Source organism: Xiphophorus maculatus, chromosome 22 (genome assembly GCF_002775205.1).
Source record: "Xiphophorus maculatus strain JP 163 A chromosome 22, X_maculatus-5.0-male, whole genome shotgun sequence".
Taxonomy (NCBI): Eukaryota; Metazoa; Chordata; class Actinopteri; order Cyprinodontiformes; family Poeciliidae; genus Xiphophorus; species Xiphophorus maculatus.
Window position 1 is genome coordinate 3730037 of NC_036464.1, and position 21293 is coordinate 3751329.

The window sequence follows — 21293 nt, forward strand, 5'->3', positions numbered from 1 at the left end:
AAAAACTGATCATCAACATGTGAGGGGTGTTACAAATAAGACTTTGATATAACTTTATATTTTTGTGAAAGCGTGAATTAGACACCCTGGACTCAGAGAGAGAAGTTCAAGCTTTGGCATTGTGATATAAAAATTTTTTTTCTTCTTTTTATTTTGACTTTTTGTTTTGTACTCTTCAGGTTTGATTAAAATAATTAGTTCTTTAAATCCATAGATTTAATAAACGGTGCACTTACTTTTTACCACGACTGATAAAATCACAGAAAAATAAAACATTCTGGCTCCTGGCTGTGGGCGTTTCATGTTAACATTAGATTCTACCTTTGGAATAAAAGAAGGTACTATCACCACAGAGCCTCTTACAAACATGTGGAAAATGACTGCAAACTGTCTCCGGTATCTGTGTGTGTGAGGGCGTGTGTGTGTGTGTGTGGTCATCCAAGAGAAAAGCAACATGCAGAAGGTCCTAGACAGAGACACTGATGGAGAAAAGACAGAGGAGTGAAATGGAGCGTGCAGTTATCTCTGTCTGGTTTTCCTTTATGGTTGAGTGAAGAGAATCCTCACCTGGCATATTTTTTGCGCGACCTCATTTTCTCTCCTTTTCTTATCGCCTCCTCTCTTTTTAAAGCTTCACAATGGTTAATATGTCGTATCTTACAGAGGGAGGAAAAAGCTGCTCCTCTCTCCTGCATTATCCTCCAGCCTGCCTTAACCTGCCCTTGCCTTCATCCCTTTAGGATGCGTTTGAAGTTCTGGCGGAAAACTACGAATTCAATGACATTGAGGGACGGTGCTTGGCCTTCAGGAGGGCGGCCTCCGTCCTGAAGAGTCTTCCCTGGGCCGTGCGGTGTGTCGGGGCCACACAGGACCTGCCATGCCTGGGTGAACATACCAAGGCTGTCATGAAGGTAAGGCTCAGCGAGGCTTGCTTCTTCGTGCTAACTGAGCTTTGATACAGACACTTTCTCATCGCCCCACCTACTTCAAATCAAATGACATTTGTCTCAAACGTTTGTGCAGCAGAAATTTTCGTTTGTGCCGCTATCATTTTTAAGATACTAATAAATGTTTATGTAGCACAATTGAGTGACACCATGTTTTGTTTGATTTTGCAGCTGTGGACTGGCTGGCTGACCTTTGACCTCTGGAAACATGTATTAGTATCTTTAAAATGATAGAAGCACAAAGACAAATTTTTGTTGCACAAACATTTGACTTTAATTTAATTTAATTTGAAGAAGGTCGGAGCAGGTAGCTTTACTTGGGTTCACTGTGATTGTATTTTGTTCTGTTGATAGTTCTGTTTTAACTCCCTAAAAAGGTACAGGGTGTAATAAATACATGCGCACGAAAACTACTAACCACTTAATAGTTGATGTTAGTAGAAATAAGTGCTTTTTTACAAAAAAAACCCACAATAAAATAAAACAGGATAGTTTTAAGCTTCCTCGGTCTTCGTGATGTTATTTATTCACATATATTCTCTAACAAACCTCTGATATCTTCAGAGAACAGCTGCATTGGAGCTGAGACTAAATTCCATGCACACAATTTTCTTAAGTGATATTTCCTGGTAGTTGTACTGAATTTTATTTTGATTTGATTTTTCAACCCTGTCCCTTTTCAACCAGGGTTTGTGATGAAATGAGAAGATTATTCTTTCAATGCAGTGTAGAAAGGATCCTTTCTATGAGCTCCGGTCCATAAATGTTTATCTTTTACCATTTGAGAATAAAATTAATAGAAAATATCAGCCAGTCAGAGTAAGATATTCTCCTCTGTTTAGTTTCTCTGCTAATTTAGTGTCAGGAATCACATCCGAAGGAAACGAGCAGAGAGTGGTCAGTGGTTTTGCTAATGCATGTAATTCTATCAGTGGTAATGAAGGACCCAAAGGAACAGTTGTGTTTTGTAGTAAAATATGACCTTGAGTGTGTTTTTAATAATTCATTAGAAGAAAAAAACCATGATTCTAGTTTTAAACCATATCTCTGACTCCTGCATCACTATTCGATCAATTATTAAATTAAGATAGATGTTTAATAGTGTAGTACTGAACTAAAAGCATTCCTTTACTGATACATTAATTGAATTTGTTTTATAATCTACTTATGGTTTTCTCTGATAAGTTAGAGGGAATTTTTTATTGGTTTTTCTTAATTTTCCTTTCAGTTGTAAGTATTTTTAACAGATTTGTTCTGGTTTTTTTCAGTTTTGTCACATATGAATGTTTCAGATCATAAGAAAAACTTGAATATCAAACAAAAATAATGAGATTAAATCCAAATTGAAGGTTTAAAATGATGACATAAAAGAATTTGTATCCAAAAAATCCTAAATCTGTGTGAAGGAACCTGTTGCCTATAAGTCAAAGTCTATTGTGGATCTTAAAAAAACTCTGCATGTTCGTTCATAGGACATGCAGATCAAAAAATGCTTCTCTATGCTGAAAATTTGAGGATTCAGATTTGATTGCACGAGGCCAAGTCACTGTACTCACAATATCCCAGAGAAAGAGCAACAATCATTCAGTGCACACATGGGATGACGTAAAGCAAAATCACAATGAGCGGTTATGAAAAACGTGGGTAGGTGAGCTGTGGTTTAGACACCAGGAAGGCCGAACCGTGCTCTGTCTGCCTCGTGTTAACCTTGATCGCTGCTGCTGCTCAGACTGCTTTGTTAAAGTCATTCAGACTGTTGACGTACAAAGCAGTCTGCAGTCCTGTCAGTCTGTCAAAGCGCTGTCTCTCACAATGCAGCTGGCTTCTGGTGTTGGCCTTCTAAACCGTACTGACTCCTCATTTCAAGTATGCAGAGCTGTCTTTAACCCTAACACCATCTTTGTTTTCTGCATTCTTGTATAGTAGCACAAAATAAACCACCAAGGCAGCAGCAGAAGAAGTTAGTTTAAGGAGAGGCCTTGCCAGCCTGCAGGCCTGAGTCCTACAGAAAAACCTGTAAAAGCCAAAAGAAGAAACAAAACCTAAAATATTGACCAAGCACAAGGGCTGTTTTAGCGTTGTGCTTTGCAGCAACGAGTCATGTTTGGCTTGATGATCAAACACTTCATTAGCTGCGTTTCCATTGACCATAAAATGTAGCAATTTGACATTGTGTAAAAAAAAAAATCTGCTTCAACAAAACATGTAAATTGTTTTGTCGATTAAAAAGGATGAGGCGGTTTTTGGTTGTATCAAAATTGGTTAATTTCACAAAACTGCAATGGAAGCACTTTTTTTGCATCACACCAGTCACATGCTCAACAACCGGATGTTGCCATTGGTGCAAACCAAGAAGAAGAGAACAGGAAGTAGTTGGAGGATGATGGTGTGGCGTGGTTTTAATGACTTGTCACGTGAACAAATGTATTCTCGTGTGATTTTAATTGCATTCCTTATCTAATGGAAACATCACAAAATTGTGTTGTTTTATTTTTTACATTAGCAAATTATTGACAAATGTTTGAGCACATTTGTAATGGAAACATGGCAATGCTGTGGTTCTCAGTCTTGGTCCTCAGGATTCATTGTTCTATGTGTTTTTGTTGTCTAAAATAATGATTGAATAACTTCCTCAGAATGCCATTAAGTGTTCCAGAAACCTGATAATCACCAGTCAGGAGTGTGCTGGCAGGGAAACACCTAAAACATGGACCCGGAAGATCAGGGTGCAGAACCATTTTTCTAATCAATTTCAAATATTGTTATATTTCTAGTTTCAGAAATTTTTCATTTCTTTGTAATTGAGCAAGCTTAAAACAAATCAGATCTCGAAAAATTCAGTTCAGTTTATTTGTGTAGAGCCAATTCGCAACAAATGTCATGTCAAAGTGTTTAAGAGAAATATGTTGAACTGAAAACTGTTTGCTTCTTTATAAATTTAGCGTATAGAATTACACAGTAAGTAGAGGACATGTATAAACTGCTTTCTGTGTGAAAGAAGGCAGAAATAAAATGAACAATAATTGACTTTGAGTGAAAGTGCAGCTGTCCTCTTGGTTACCACACAGTTTGTTGAGTTTCTTGCTCTGTAAAATCAATACGAACACAGTAATTACAGTCATTTGGTCCCAAATTGCTGCACGAGTTGAACAGTTGTGGATGAAAAAGGCTACACATAAACCACACACAGGAAGATGAAAACATGCAGATATGACAAGCACACAAAGGCAATCGATGGTGTTCATCCTTGGAATAAGAGGAGAACTCATTTCAGGGCTGATCAATACAGATCCAAACACACAAATCACAAAATCTTTACTATATTTACTCCATATGTATATTTTGTTAATGACAAAGCAGAACACATTCAGTGCTGGTCACTACATTTGGCAACAAATCTAAAGTGTGAAAGATATAAAAACATGATATACATGACGTTTAAAGGCACAAATAAAAACATATGAGAGATAAATTTACATAAAAGCACTTAAACCAGTGCAGACGGGGTCTGGACTGCAGGGACGGCTCATAATGAGTGTGGTAATAAAAATATTTGTGGCACCATTTGGACGTTTCATAAACAAAAATTATTGGTGGTGCAATTATTGGGGCTCCCACTGTTAATATTTCTTTCCAACAGGACAATCCTCAGTTTTAAGGAATATTTCACAAATATTCCTCTTTGCACAAAATATCTTAGATCATCAAGAGTTTTGGGTTATTTCCTGAACTTTGCTCATCACCGTTTCCTTCCGCCTTGATCAGAGAAAAATGTGGTACACTCCAAATAAAACTCAAGGACTGAAAATGCACACTGCACATTTCAGCAGCAATGCAAGTTGAGATGCTTTACATGCTGAAAGCATAAAAACAAAAAACAAGTAACAAACATTAATTTTTTTTAAATGTCATCATCAAAATCATCAGATGTCATCATCATCACAAATGTTGGAATAAAAACTAAAATTAATCAATTTTCCAGTAATTATTGATCAAAAGCAGCTTTAAGCAAATGGGTTTTAGCCTTGTTTTAAAGGAACTCAGTGTTTTTGCAGTTTTCTGGAATTTAAAGCCTATCAATTGCCTGCCTACAGTAGATCCAGCTTAGTAAAGTTTGGTGTTATCTGCATAACTATGCAGTGTGTAGTTATTAAAATGTCATCAATAAGAATGGAAAAGAAAACGAGGCTTGAAAGTTGGACGTTAGTTTTTGTCAACAACTCAAAGGCGGAAGTGAGAGAGTTGCGCAACATAAATAATCACCCGGCTGTAACACGATGCTCTAAATAATAAAATGATTTAGTGAAGCTTCGAGGCAGGTAAGTTTCCTCGAGAAATTTTAATAATCGAAGTACTTGAATCATTTGAGGAATCGGTGCAGCCAATAGCAAAAGCACACTGTGTATATGAAAGGTAGCTATCACAATGCTGAATTGGTAAAACCAATTTTACTGAGGTCAGTGTAATCAAATGCATTGGACAGACCAACAAAAGAAACGGAGTGATGCTTCTTCCTGTACCAGTTATGCTACAGTGACATTTCATAACATTCACTCAAATGTTCTGAATATAAAGGTTAAAATTTTCTTCATTTCTTTGTGTGACCTGAAGTTGTTGCAATAAAAAATAAATTCATTTTACGGCGTCTTTTAAAACAACTTTCCAGGGGTGTTAATAAATGCACTGTACAGTTTTGTTGAAGCTTATTTATAAACTCTCACCAGTACACATGGGTCACACCGCAGGAGAAAACAGTCTGCGAAAGTTACTTCATCCTCTCACTTTGTCGAGTTCAGGTCAGAAATCATGGCAGCCTGTCAGAGAAAGTTTGCGTGGAGAGAGCGCAGAGTCCCTGCAGATGAAAAAGTTAAAAAAGGGCAATCCAACTTTCTGACACGTTAAACCTAACATCGTCACAGCGGGTCTAAGAGCAGGCCTCCAGATCTGTCAGAGCTGTCAGCGCTGAGGCAGAATTATAAAACAAAGTAACATAAATGTGCCGCGGAGACCAAATTAGACAGTCTGCGGTTGACCTCTCGTCTTTGTTGTTTGCTCGACGCAGACACCCACCTCACTCCGAGCTCCGCGCTCCCAGTGTTGTCTCTTTGAACGGATTGCCGAGTGAAAACAAGAGAAGTGACATGACATGAAAAACAAAGTGAAGCCGAATGGAGTTAAAAAAACAAAAAACAAAATGCTTGATGTGGCTGTGAACATCAGAGTGACACCATCAGCGGCGACTGAGCTCCTCGCTGACAACTGAGCATCCAAAGTGTGGAGAGGACATAAGCGTAGCGATATAAAAACAAGGCGGCGCTGAGGGAAGCGTGGGGATGAATGTGTGTAAGGCAGAAACTGCGCTTGTGAAGGAGCATATCTTTCCTGGAGCAGGAAGTGTGGTGAAGCATTATCCTCCCGTTTGAGGTTGGCCTTAGCTGGAGGCTTGAAAAGCAGAGGTGGACGGTTGGATGCTTCGCTGAGCAGTGAAGGCTTCTGCACACTGCTCTGTACTCACAGCCTCGACCTTTGGATCAATAGTTCATCCATGCTGGTTGCCTTTCCTTTATGCTCAAGCTTAAAATGAGCACTAAGCCCTGCAGAATTGAAAAACATATCAATCTCAATCTTTTTTTTTTAGTACTAGCCAGGTAACTGCCACTTGGTTCACACAATGGAGACGTTTAAAATGGAAGTGCAGATGATTTCATTTGGAGCAAATAATGGAGTCTGAGGAAAAAACCCCGTCACCCTGGGCGTTTAATGATTGTCATTAAGCTGGTGTTAATCCCAGGTTTCTCGGCAACAAAAATGTTTTTTCTGGGAACAAAATGGAAATGACGACACCTGATTTAAGTGGAAATGGTTTGCAAATGAGCAGCTATTTGAGGGCATTTGCTGACGGCAGACAGAAAATAGAAACCCAGGGAAACAGCACTCTTCTCTAATCTCATTTGCTTTTATGTTTTACAGGAGATCCTCCAATATGGCCGCTCGTTTGAGGTCGAGAAAATACTCTCTGATGAAAGGTGTCAAACTCTCAAGGTTGGTAAATAAAAACCAACTTCAGTTAGTCATTCATTTGCTTTCTCAGTCATTTAAATCGAACCTCGTTCCCCGGCAGCTGTTCACCAGCGTGTTTGGGGTTGGACCTAAAACAGCCGAGAAGTGGTACCGCAGAGGGCTTCGCTCATTCAGCGAAGTTCTGGCGCAGCCCGGCATTCATCTGAACCGGATGCAGCAAAGTGGTATGTCAAATTTTTTCCCCCGTCTTCAGAAAACCACTTCGCAAATTATAGATCAGGGAATTCAATACAAGCTTGCTTCCAAAAAACACTCAGCAGCCTAATCGTTAAATTTCCACAGTGACTGTATCTCTATTAAACTTTGAGGTTTATACAGAGATATTCACACTTGTTGATCTTACATTGCAATCCTCTGCCTGTTGAAGATTTCCTCTGATGAACATGGAGCAGTTTAGTGTGATCATGAAAGTTTGCATTTATATTCAACCCCTTTTACTTTTAATACCTCTAAGTAAAATCCAGGGCAATCTAAAACAATACCCAAAACTTTGAACACCTCATAAAGTTGCATTCAATCCATCATCTAAACATGAACCAATTGCAAAGTTAACAAGACATGTTTGGTGATTGATTTAGTTAAAAATAATTTGACTGTGGCGTGCCGTGGTGGTGTAGTGGTTAGCGCGACCCATATTTGGAGGCCTTGAGTCCTGGACGCGGCCGTGATATTTGCCACATCTTCCCTTCTCTCCCTCCCCGTTTCCTGTCAGCCTACTGTCATATAAGGGACACTAGAGCCCACAAAAGACCCCCTGGAGGGGTAAAAAAAAACAAAAAAAAAACAATTTGACTGATTTAATTAAAGCTAGTGTAACTCAGCGTTGTGTGTTTCTATCGGCGTATCAAGTAGAACAGCAGCCAGGTCTGGGTTGACCATCTTTTATTTTGTCTGTTTGAGATATCAAAAGAAACAGCAGAGAGTACTCTGCACAGTCTGGTCCAAAACGCCTCTCTTTGCAAGAAAATAAAATGCAAAATAAATAAAAAAAATTAGTCAAATAAAACAAACATATTGACTGAGCGTGAAAGGACTTGGATTAGAATTGGCCCTGGAACACAATTTCAAAAGGCAATGGTGGAGGTTTACTTTGTTTCTTTAATCATTTTTCTTCCTTTGCCTTTAAAAACGGTAAAAGTTATTAATCGTTTTCTTTACACTTCATACTTATGCATTATTTCAAGCTGTGTGCATAGTATAGTATGGAGCTGCAGGTGGATAAATCACATAGACACCCAGCCTTTCACTAGCTGAGACTTTCCAAAAGATGCTGCCAGTAGCACATAGTGTTGCACTTCATGACCGGGTGATTGAAAACCTCAAATTGCAGTGTTCACAGGTTGCCATTCATTTCAAACTCCATTCAATAGTTTATAATGCTGACAGACACGTCCATCAAAACGGTCACAATCCATCATTTGGAACAGCGGATTCGTCACTTTGAATGGAGAAATATCGCAGGTTTTTGAAGTGGAAAATGTCTTTGAACCCTAATCGCCTCGCTGTATTCTGGAAATCTTTACTGAGCAGAAACAAGAGCCATCCCATTAATTTTCTGCAGCACCGACAGAAAAATCATTAAAGGTTTTGTAATTAATTGGAGGTGCATCGCTGTTCGTCTGAGGAAAAGAAAGGAGAATTAAGTGCTTTTTAAGTGGCACAAAGACGGGAGAAAATGCAAAGTGAGATGCATAAAATGAGATAATCATCAATGCATCAATTATAATTAGGAACAGTTTGTAGATACAGTAATCCTCTTGTGTCTGCAGCCGGAGCACGGCGATAGTCGGCTCCTATCAACAAGCAGAGCGTATCACATTTCTACCTTACTTTTAATCCACCCTGACTCTGTGCTTCCCCAGAGCAAATGGCTGTGATTGATGGCTAGCTGCCAGACTAATAACCATGTGGTCTTTTCCCTGCAGGTTTTCTGCATTATGGAGACATCTCCAGGGCTGTCAGTAAAGCAGAGGCACGGGCCGTGGGGAACATTATTGACGAGGCCGTCCATGTGATCACACCGAACGCCATACTAGCGCTGACAGGTGGCTTTCGGAGGTACAAAGCTTGTCTCCTTCTTTCAGCGTTGAAATTGTAGATGAAGTAGAACAGCGCCTCCGCCTTTTTCTTCCAGCCGCTTTTCTTAAATATCTTTTTTGTTATGCACAGGAAAACACGGGTCTCAGGAGGTGTTGATTCCCATTTGAATTTTCCCTGCTACCTTCTGTCAGAGCAGCAACTGAAGGAGTTAGTTTGGCGTTGAAAGTGGATTCTTGGTCTTTTTAAAGGAAAAAAGAACAGGTCAGTCCTGTTCCGCACCAAGTCTAGGTCACTCAAATGCATTACATTGTCAGTATCAGGGCGCATGGCGAGTGTTCTTGTAAAGCAACCTGCTGAGTGCAACTTTTTGGTCACAGACAACACCTCCCTCCGCTCCCACCTCTTTGTGCTGCTCTCTTTTTATGTGCGCTGCTTTGTGCCCGAGTAAGCACGGAGCACTCTGCTCTGTGGCGCTGTAAAAATCCAGCCATAACCCAGCAGCGTGTGAGGTAAATAATTCAAAGCGCAGTCTGGCAGTGAGGACATGCACTTGCTTCTCAACGGGGGTGAGAGAGCTGCAACGACTTAGCTGATGACCTTTAATGCTGTCTGGGCTACAAACATAGTTTACACTTTCTCTTTCCTCCATAAACCTTAGAAAGGTTCATGTTTCATATTTTAACGTAGATCTGGTTTTCCTGCTTAGCAGAAAATTACTTCAGATTGAGCTTTAAATGTAAATAAAGCAACTTGCTTAGTCTACATCTCAAATGATCACCATCACTAAATAATAGCAGCATGTTGTCACCATCCATTCATATAAATATTTATAGTTTTTTTTTTCAACCCTTTAAAGGGATCCATGATTAGTTGTAAAAATAGACTATATTTGAGAAATATTGATTTTAGATGTAAAAACAATACCGTAATAAAACTATTGGCTGTTTTGTTTTCATAAATTTTAATAAAATATTGCCACACGAATACATTTTGGGTAAATGATGTCTAAAGGTCCAACTGCCTAGCTCCGTCCTGCCAAAACAGCGACGAGTAACGTCACTAAGCCTTTTTAATTTGACCCGGAGCGCGTTGAAATCAATGGGAATGTAGAAATCACAAGAGGTAATGAAGGTGAGGAGGACCAAACGGAGGAAGATCACAGAGTTGGCCGAAAAAGCTGGTGTTTTGCTGCTGCTGCTACCTTCAGCTTCGTAAATGAAACAATGATGCCTCTGGTCAGACTTCAGGATCCGGTAAATACTTGATTAGCTTTGGGTCCAGTCTTTGTTCGAACATAAACGACAATAGTTCCGCTGGTACTACTACAGCAGAGCTCTGTTAGCATTTAAGAGACAGGAACTGCTTGTCTGATGTTTCTCCCAGTGTTTTTTGCTCTTTATGTCAAAGGCTCTTTGTGGATAAAAACTGTAAGCTTGACATTTATTTTTAGCTCGTTATGGTAACGATCACCTGTTAGAGCCTCCGTCGGTTTTGCTATTACAAATGATTCAAAGTCTTCTGGAAAGAAATGTTGAGAGCATAAATATAGGACCTTTGGAAGATTTGTTCAGTTACTGCACTCTTCTGTTTTTTTTTTTTTTTTTTGTGTAGGAAGCGATCCAGAATTTTTGTTTTAATTACAGCCAACAGTGACACAGTGTGGCATTACCTAAAATTACACCAGTCAAAGGCAATATGATAAACACCGACTCAGGTGAAGTTAGCCTTCCTCTGTTTACTCTATATATTCCAGTACAGAATGGACCAAAATGTGTCTTCGGTCCATCGGGTGAAAAAATGGCAATCTCTATGGGTGAAGATGTAAATTTTCAAAATTAATTATGAGTTTCGGTGTATCACAAACAGCAATTTTTTAGTTCATAGGAAAATTACAACATATTTAGGCCAACATGTTTAACTAATCCTGGTTCACTTTAAAGTGTGGTAAATTTTGAAACATTGAATTTCTATTTACACTCTTAACATTCACATTTTTGTCATAACATCTGTACTGCAGTATAAACAAAGAAAGTGTACAGCTTTTTCAAATTAATACTGCATCAAACACTGCCAGAGGAGGGGAAAAAAGTAAGCATCCCTAATCTACAGAAGGACAGATGACAGCTGGAGAGATATCTGATTATGTAAATAATGGCTCCTCGATGAGGGAGTGTTGTAAAATGAGCTGAGGAAAGTGATTAGCATATCATGGATAGTTAACATCAAGAATGAAGGGGAGGAACTACTTAAGATTTATGGGCCAGCGGCTCGCTGCAGAGCGTAAAGGGGCCTGCGAGTGAGCCGTTATGGATTTAAACTCGACCAGATGAAGCACTCATTTACCTCGCTTTAGATTTATGCAGACTTGAGGAGTCACATGAGACTTCATTGGAGCCATCCAGAGATGTAGCTGAAAAGTAATGACTTTTACTCCATCAGTCACTAATTTAGCATGTTCTTGCTCAAAAGCAGACGACGCCTGGAACAGTTCAAACGCTCCAAGCTGCACCACTAATAATCGTCTGATTCTCTGCAGTGGGATATATTAGATATCTTTTTGAACGTACTGTCAAAGCTTGATTTAATAACCTATAATTTGAGACTCTCATTAGCTTTGTGGCCAATAGCCCTTGTCAAAACTTACAAGTACAGTGTATCGTATAGCTCCTCGGATAGATATTTTTGGCTCTATCGCGTCTTTTATCTCTGGATAAGATGCACAGAAAATAACTCTGCTCCCAAAACTTTTGCAAAATAAGGGCTGTACTTCATAGGCTGGAGTTGTCATCCACTTCAGAGGAGAGCAGCATGGCGGGGATTTGTTGATGCCACTGACATTAGGCTTATTGAAAGGACAGCTGTGGAAGGCGGGTGACAAGCCTTAAAAGCGGTTTTGTTGGGGTGTAGGGGGATTAAAAATAGATTAGGCGTGAAAATGCATCTCCTACCAGCACTCTGCGTGAAAAGGCTCGCACTGTGTCAGTGGAGCGCTGTATTTATTTCAGCATGTTGCCAGCGATTCCCTGCTGTGGATCTTGTGTAACATCAGATTGTCTGGAATATTAACTCAAAGTGACACTGATGAGGGGGGGCGGTGGTATCTGCTCTCCAAAGCCTCAAACAGGGGCTGAATCTTGTACTTTGTTTGCCTGCAACAGCAGCTCAGATAAGGATTCCTTATCGGCTTAATTCATGGTGTCATGATTGTTCAGCCCAACTCTATTATCAGCTCACAGGAGGGGAGAGCAAAACGAGATGTCTGGCCTTAATGTATGATCCAAAGTACTTGGTGTGTCTCCATGGCTTCATGTTGCATCCATGAAATCAGACAGAGCCGGAGTCAACACATTGCTCCTGGTGATTTAGCTTCTTGAGCGCATTCCCAGTGAATGTTGGACTCTGCCAGGTCTGTCCCTGATCACTGATCTTGTTTGTTGCCAAGTGTTGGCAGCATAACGTCCAATTTTTAAGTTTGCTCCGTGGATTGATTGATTGATGATAATGTCCGGGATTTCATAATTTTTCGGGGGACCAATAAGCCTCCTTAAATTAATGGGCCCGATGCCTGGAGTACGGCAGCCTTTCCCCTCCTGGAGCTGCTGCCTGGTGGCCGGTTCAGAGCGAACGGCATGGAAGAACACGGCGGGTGTATTTATACAGGTGAGCAGATAGACTGATTGTCTATCTGTTGATGCTTTTAATGTAAGTATAGCTTTACGGACAAACAGGAAAAATTAATTTACCACAATTTTGGACAGCGGTACAGCTGTCATTTGTGAACGAAGGAGCATGGATCCCGTTGCTAACATGGACACAAAAGCTGCGAAAGGCTGGGCAGGGTGAGAGTTCATCTATTAAATTGACTGAAGAGGAATATATAAACTAAAAACTGGTTTATAGATATTTTATAAGTGTCTCTGTGACCCTGCCTCTTTATTATTAAATTGAATTAAATTTTTATCCAGGTTAACTTGAAAATGGAGCTATTATTGTTAAAGGTTAATTCTCTAAATTACAGCAAAAGTAATTGTTAGGGATGCACAAATATGAAAATTTGAGCCGATGTTGATATTCAATGTTAATACTGTTGTTATGCTAGAATTTAACAATATTTTACTTTATCACATGTTTTATTTGATTACTCAATTAATCGTAAGAATAATCGACAAAATACTCTGTTACTAAAATAATCGTTTACAACAGCCCTGCTTCAGAACCAGGAAAATAAATAACCACTTCACATCGTTATAATGTTGAAATCCTTTAATATCCATGGCAACCATTCAGCTGTGCAAAACGTCTGGATGGAAGTAGCACCTCCTCTGAGCTTCTGCCTCGATTCCCTCGCTCAGCTCCTTCAGACTAGCCATCAGCAATTAGCAAACATCTGGTGGAGCTGCTGAGCTCATTACACGAGTTACTTCTCAGTGAAACGCTGCTAAAAACGTTGCTGAAAGGTTAATAGAGGAGCCATGTTGTGATGACTTCCTGAAGGCGTAGTTTCAGGAAGGGCAGGAGATTTTAAAGAGACAATTTCAAGGCGTTAAATATCAAAGTCAAATTTCCTTTAAGTCATTTACATGTATCATTTTTGTAACAGATGAAGGTGACATAGTTACTTGATTGTGCTGTATAACTCACAATACCTCCCCTTTAAGCCCTTTCTCCATTGATACGTCAGTGTGTTACTCACAGACGTTGTCGTAAAATATGGGCAGGAATGCTGGAACGTGGGAGGGAGCTGTGTTCAATGGAGAACCTTGAGTTTGTGGTTTTGATGCTCTCAAATAAACCCAGTAATTTAATTTTGTCTTATAGAAATTCATTACCAGCCCAAACATAATTAAAACAATCCCAAGACTTAGTGGTGGAACTATTCAACTCTGGACATCTGGGTTTCCATCTTACACCTGTTACCTTGGTGATCACAATGCATTGAATAAAGATAGTTCTGATTTCTTTTTCTGGACCAGCTTCTGCTGAGTGCAGCTGAGCTCTCTCCCTCCTGCAGATGACTTCATTCTGTGGATTTTCCATCAGCAGCAACAACACTTCCCACTTCTTTATTATTCATTCATGTCGCCTTGTCGTCCATAGAAATTTGTAAATAGCTATGTATATTTTATAGGCCTGGTGCATACCTGTGAATAATTTAGCACTTTCCCTCACGCAATAAAAAAGTAGACATGCTGAATTCACACCAGGTGTTCAAAATGTTCTCCACTTCAGCTCTGTGTTGCACCACGTGCTGAGAAACACATGGCTGCTACTCCACACTTTGCATCGGTGAAACCTTTGTTTCAGCCAAGAATAAAGAGGAAAATATTTGCTTTGCTATAGAAACGTTGCAATGTGACGTCACGCTCGCAGACACTGATTTCTAATGCAAATATCTTAGCAAACGTGAAATAAGACTAAACTAACTTACAAGTTACTTTTTTTTTTAGCGAGATATAGAAGCTTGTGTTAAGTAAATAATTCCTTAATATTGATGAAAAAGTTCTAATTCTTTTGGCAGTTTATTTAACTTATAACAAGACATCTTCCCATGTTGTAAGCTAGTGGAACTAATGGTTTTTAATCAATATTAAGGAATTATTTACTCCAAACAATCTTCTACATCTTGCGAAAAAGTCACTTTTAAGTTAAAGTTAGATATTTGCACTAGAAACTAGACCAAAAATACTCGATAGGATTTTGTGTTTTTGCAGTGCAATATGAAAAGCTAAATCTTAAATGTACACCTGATATGTAGAAGAAAAAGGTATAAAGTATTACATTTCACATATCCGTAAAAAGCTTTTATGAAAAAAAACGTAGCGAGGGAACAGGAAGTAGGTCAGCTATGCTAGCTTAACTTTGATAACCTTAAGATGTAGAAGTGCTGTGGCATTCAGTGTGTTTCGCTCTAGTTAAAAAGAAGGCAACCCACACAATTAGCTAATCAATCGCCACTGTATTCAGACAATCACTTATTGATAATCACAAAATAAACATCATGCATGAAAACATAAAACTGTAACACACTGAATGTTCTGTTCTTTTTGTGGAAAATGTTTGCTTGTTTTTTTTTTGTTTTGGTGTTGAATCCTGAAACACCAGTGGAGCTGTTGTCAGTTAGTTGCTATGGCAACGGGTCTGAGAAAAACAAGTGGTTTTGAGTTGTTGTTCAGTGATTTTTCTGTTTGTTTTCCCTTTGCTGTTGCAAATTGCACTAAGTTAATAATAACTACATCTTCAGGTTTTGTTTGGTTAACAGAATTGTATAAATGTGCAAAATTTTGGGATGTTAACAATGTCTTGAAATGTGTATGCATGAACAGACATTTTTAATATCTTCAGTTAAATAATTGCGCTGACCTGACAGATTTTACTAAAAGAAGTTCAAATGTAATGCCATGGTGTCTTTTCTACAGATTAGTACTGAATATCACACAGAGATCAGGTGCAACATGAATGTTTTTTTTCCAGATTTTCCTCCATTCATGAAGCACATTTAAGCTGCACACTTGAGTGAGTTTTGCCTGCACAACAGAAGCCAGCAGTAAAAGTAATTTAACAACATTAGCACAATGTACGTGCTGGAAACATTAGAGGATCTCGGCTTTGCCGTGTTTAGAGGAATGATTCTCGCTCCACCGAAAGAAATCTTTGATACATTTTTAAACGGTTAAATCCTACCAGTAAAATATCCTTCTATCCTCCAGGTGGAATAAATATTAAAAAATAAAGGGCAGACATATCATATGTTTAGCTAAACGTCCCATTCTCTTCTTCTTTTTGCTTGTTTTTGTTTCTTTGTCGTTCTTTTTATGTCTCCTACTTTGTTCATAAACAAAAATTATAACTCATGAACAGTGTTGTATAAAGTGCTGAAATCTCAGAGTCAAGTAAAAGTATAGGTACCTCTGCAAAATATGACTTTGGTAAAAGTCCAAGTCACTGACTGAAATGTTACTTGAGTTAAAGTCTTAAAGTATCTGAAACTTCTTGTACTTAAGTATGGAAATTACTGTAAAAATGGATGTACTCAAGTAATGTAATGAAAAGTACAAGTAAAAAGTAAAACAAAGCAAATGCAGTTTGAATGACATCTTTTATATCTTGGTAAACTTGTCAAATACACTTAAAATAATATACACAACCAAGTGCAGGCAAAATTAAACCTGCTAATAGATAAACCTGCAGGCATCATTTAGTTAAGAAAATTATGTGCTTTACCTATAGCACAAGGTTAACTTAACCTGCTTTACAACTGAACCAGCTTCTTAGTAAACCCTCCAGGACAGAAAATACAAAGTTTTTGTAAGCCTTAAGTTTTCCCTTCAAGTAAGGTCAGTGCTGAAAATGAGAAAAATAAATAGTACAGAAAATGCGGCCAACATGAAGAAAAAGAGCTGTTACGATTACTCTACTTCACAAATCAGTGAAACAGTCAATCCTACAGTCAGTAGGTGGTGCACACAACTGGTCATGATGCAAAAGAAAAAAAGAATTGGGAGGGAAATGCAGCTTATTGGCATCTGAAGAGGGACACCTTTTTTGTAAACCTGGTTTTAAACTTGCATGCCTTTCCTATATTCGTTAAATTTAGTCTAAATTGCTATCGCTATGGTTTCTGTCCCCCTTGAACAGAGGAGTCTAGGTAGCCTGTTACAGTCAACATTAGGCCTAAGCTAAATACACCACGTGTGGAACTGAAACAATGCCAAACAAAGTTCATTTATGGTCAACGTTTCACAATAGTGCCTAGTGACCAAGCTATAGTTACTGAAACAGGAGGATTATAACCATTTCATAAGACGTTACCTCGGTGTGTTTCTTCAAGTTGGACGGGGAGTTTTTGTAAGATAGAATTTCCACATCTTCGGGCAGGAATAACATAAACTGCATGCGGCACGACAAATCTTTAACACCCACGAAAGAGTGTATTGTGTTTAAATAAGGCCATGGGCTCTCATCACCAGCTGGTGGTTCCCCTGGACCGTGTTGTGGTCTCCGTCTCCTCCTCCATGTGGCTGCTGCTGATTGCGAGACTTGCTTTGTGTTTAATGGGAGAAGCGAAACAGGTGTATCCTATTGGTGGTGATGAACAAGCCCAGGCAAGCAGGCTACGGACTTTGTTCGGTAGCCTGCTTGCTACTTGCTAATCAGTAGGTGGGATCAAAACACTTGCGTTTCTCTCTCTCGCTTTTTTGTAACGAGTAACTAAACCACACATTGAAAATGTATCGGAGTAAAAGTGCGCAATTAAGTTCGGAAATATAGTGAAGTAAAAGTGAAAGTTATCAAAAATGTTCATACTCGAGGAAAGTATGAAGTACTCCAAAATATACTTAAGTAAAGTAGTGAAGTGTTTTTACTTTGTTACTATACAACACTGCTCATGAGCAACAAGCATGAGCAAAATAGCAGAAAGAAATCTTGTAAAAACTATGATTTATGCCCTTTATCCTCTGCCGACTCATCCCGATGTTACATTAATGCCACCATAACTGTAAGGGCTCAAACTTTTCTTATTTCTGACTTGCTACCTGATTTAGCCGTGTGAACCTTTGAAGCTTTCGCCTGCAGCTATCCTCAGCCTCTCTCCATTCCTTTAATGTCACTCACACTGACTGCCGTCAGTCATTTGCCAGTGGCACGAAGGAGAGATCAAACGCAGAGCCTTGTGGATGCAGAAGCTGCTTTGGAGCCGTATCGCCCACAACATTCACTGACATTTTGCTTTGTTGTAACAGTGACACTGGAGCATACTTCTGCAGGAGTTCGCCTGTTGTTTATCAAAGGGTTTCTGTGGGAAAGTGTGTGTAATGTGTGTGCGCTAGGTAATGACCAGCTTGAAATGAATCTTTTTGTTTGTTTTTTTTTGGCAGGAAGGGCCAAATTGATGCGGACAAGTCCATCATAATAAGCTTTCTTCCCACACACAAAATCCTCGTGCGTCACTTCTATTAAAGCTGCTATTTTCTGTCATCTTACTTAAATGGCAGCCAGAAACCTACAAAGAAAGAAAACCATCCTGTGAATCATTGTAGATCAGTTCTACAAATAGTTTAGATTAGATTTTTATGTAATTATTCCTAAAATAGAACAGTTGTTGTACACTGTAAAACACTTGACACCTTCTGTGACATCAGCCATTGATTTTCAAGTTTTTTCTTTATGAATTGACTTTAACTAGGCCAATCTGACACATGAATAACCTTGATTTAAAAATTTTTATTGCTCCTGACTCTTTATGGTTATTATTTTGTCCCCATTCAGGTTTTATTTTAATCATGGATTATATTCTTATTATGTTACAATTATGCTCTACGTTGTGTAGAAATGGAGGAATGATTATAGAGTTACTGATTCAGGTGCCAGAGAAATGCTCTGATACACCTTTTTCTCTGCGTACTGTTCCTGTGGGGGTCCTGCTGAGTTTTATCTGACATCCGTTCCTGGCAGATACAGTAATCCTGTCATGATAACCTTACAGGACTGAAACCTCCCTCCAACACAGCTGTACTGATGGATAAAACATCAATTCATGCAGAAAAAAATGAATTGTTAGTACAGGAAGCAAACAAAATATTTGAAACTACTCTAATGCCTACTGCCTGTTTCAGCTACAGTAGGATTAGTTTTCCTTTGAGGATCAAACAGTATACACTGTAGCAACACTTTGTGTTTTATTTTTAGGGGGAAGGACTTTGGCCATGATGTCGACTTTATATTGACCACAACGGAGCTGGGAAAGGAGGAAAACCTTCTGATCAGCATCATCGAAAGTCTGAAAAAACAAGTAAGTAGACGCTTTCAATTGCCTGCAAAAATTTGGGGATTTGTGGCCAAAAAAAGCAACAGAAAAAAGAATAATTATTTTCAGATGCTTAGAATCTTTTGATGTTTGCAAGTTTACTATAAATTGCAAAGTGAAGTTCGAACAGCACTGCTCATCTGAGTTTACTGCGTCACGTTGCTTCACTTTACTTATGCAAACATTTATTTCGAACATAATAGTCGTATGAAATAGCAGAAGTAAACAAGGAATACAAAATTATAAACTAAAATCATTATATTTGATTTTTTTTGTCATGTACTGAGCAAACACAGATATTCCTAAATATTTGCATTTACACATTTGTGCCATTCCTCACCCATATTTCTATATCTTTGAAAATGACCTTCATATATTTCCTCTTAAATTTTATTGAATTTTGTTTTAACTCCTCATTTAACGCCTTCCATAATTTTACACCATGAGTTATAAAACAAAAGTTATTACGAATCCTTTAGTTTAAGTAACTAAAAAATAAAATAAGTTGTAGGCAATTATCTTCAACTAAAACCTTTTGACCTCAAATAATATTCAACTCACACATCTGAAAATTACACTATATAGCAGAAAGAAACTTTTCAATAAAGCTCTGCTGTTTCAGAGACACATTGAGTGAAATGTTTGGGAAGGTAAGACGCGGTCAAACAGAGATGTCAACACAATCGCTCCGTACCTGGAACCTACATAAAATCTCTCACACCTCAGCAGATGAGGCAGTGCATGAACTTAGCTGCAAATCTTTCAAACACATTCACAGAAAAAGAGAAAGTCTTCAACACTGGACGCATTCAAAAACACTGTTTCATTATCAACACAAAAGCACTGCTGGCTTTCCTTTAAGAGATGTTAATAAATACTGAGATTTTCCTGCATCGTGTGCAGCGGCGACAGCTGCTCCTCAGCAGACACCCCCCCTATTCTCCAGCTGTAGGAGCACATCTCAAACTCTCTGGGAAATAAATATATATATATATATATATATATATATAAATATAAATCTCCCCCTGTGATGCAGATGTGTGAATAGTAATGTGCCAAAAAAAAAGTCTAAACCAGATTGTCAGCACCTGCCCTGGATCTTCTGTGCTGATGTGTGAAAATAGGCTTGAGTTTGTTGCAAATGTGTTCACAAGCCATGTCTGTCTGCCAAAAATAATACAGCTAAGCGCTGATCATGTTCGAAGCTCAAATCTTTGCTCCAGGCCTTTTTTTTTATTTTCAAACTGAATAGCCAATTTTTACCCCAAATTGTGTGAAAGTAACACAAAACCTAAAACTTTCACGAAAAAAATTGAAAGCGCCAGAACATACTTTCTAATATTCATACTACCTCACCTTTGAAGGTTTTTTTTTTTAAGTTAGTTGGAGTTTCTAAGGAGTGAAATGTTAGAGTTCATGTGGTCATCTGCTATCAAATATTCTGAATTAGTTTTTATTAATAATAACAAAGTCGGCCTTTTATCACCTAAAGAAGATTTCCAGGATTAGAGGACTAATGTCTCTGCAAGATCTAGAGCACACATGTCAAACTCGAGGCTTGGGGGCCAAATCTGGCCCACTCATGTTTTTTATGTGGCCCTCCAAAGTCTAGCAGGACACATAACTAAAACCTTCAAAATAACAGTTCTGTGCTTTAATATTGTTTTATTAATCAAATTGAATCAGTTTTTATCTGTAGACTCCCAATTTACGCAAATGTGAAAATATATTTAATATTATTTAACTTAATTACTGTAGGCAGAAATAGCCATCTATTCACATTTTAGCAGTTTGCTAATGGGCTTTATCAATATGTTCTGGCACAGCTGGACATTCATAATCTTTATAATGAGTTTGACATCCCTGATCTAGCTAAATTTGTCTATGTGTTTATCTTTAGTCGCACTGATTACTGCAACAGTGTATTCACAGGTCTGCTGGAAAACTCAGTCTGTTCCAGAACGCTGCTGCTTGTGTTCTCACTAAAACCAGGAAGATGGAGCACATCTCACCAGTTCTACAGTCCTTACAATGGCCCCATGTAGCTCAGAGACTTTAAAATACTGTTCTTAGTTTATAAATCGCTGAATGCCTTGAAGATCTGCTGTTGTCATATCAACCTTCCAGACCTCTCAGGTCTTCTGGTTCTGGTTCTGCTCTGCATCCCCAGAACCAGAACCAAACATGGGGAAGCAGCATTCAGCTTCCATGCACCACAAATCTGGAACAAACTTCCAGAAAACTGCAAAACAGGCAAAACACTGAGTTCCTTTAAATCTAGACTAAAAACCCTCCTGTTCAGAGTTGCTTTTGAAACATAATAAATAAAACATTGATAAACATTCTGATGTGTAACGACGGCAAAATGTTTCAGTTGTTGAATGTGCGTTTTACGACTTCGTGTTTTTGTAAAGCACTTT

General features: G+C 38.6%; 1 protein-coding gene across 1 annotated transcript in view; it reads left to right on the forward strand.

The window, feature by feature from the left end:
- The window catches only part of dntt (DNA nucleotidylexotransferase), a 93674-nt gene that overhangs the window by 27452 nt on the left and 44929 nt on the right, over positions 1-21293 (forward strand). Inside the window, exons 4-8 of the mRNA XM_023327243.1 lie at positions 741-911; positions 6918-6989; positions 7069-7192; positions 8954-9086; positions 18756-18858. Of these exons, the coding sequence (XP_023183011.1) occupies positions 741-911; positions 6918-6989; positions 7069-7192; positions 8954-9086; positions 18756-18858 (603 nt within the window). The remainder of the gene's footprint in view (positions 1-740; positions 912-6917; positions 6990-7068; positions 7193-8953; positions 9087-18755; positions 18859-21293) is intronic.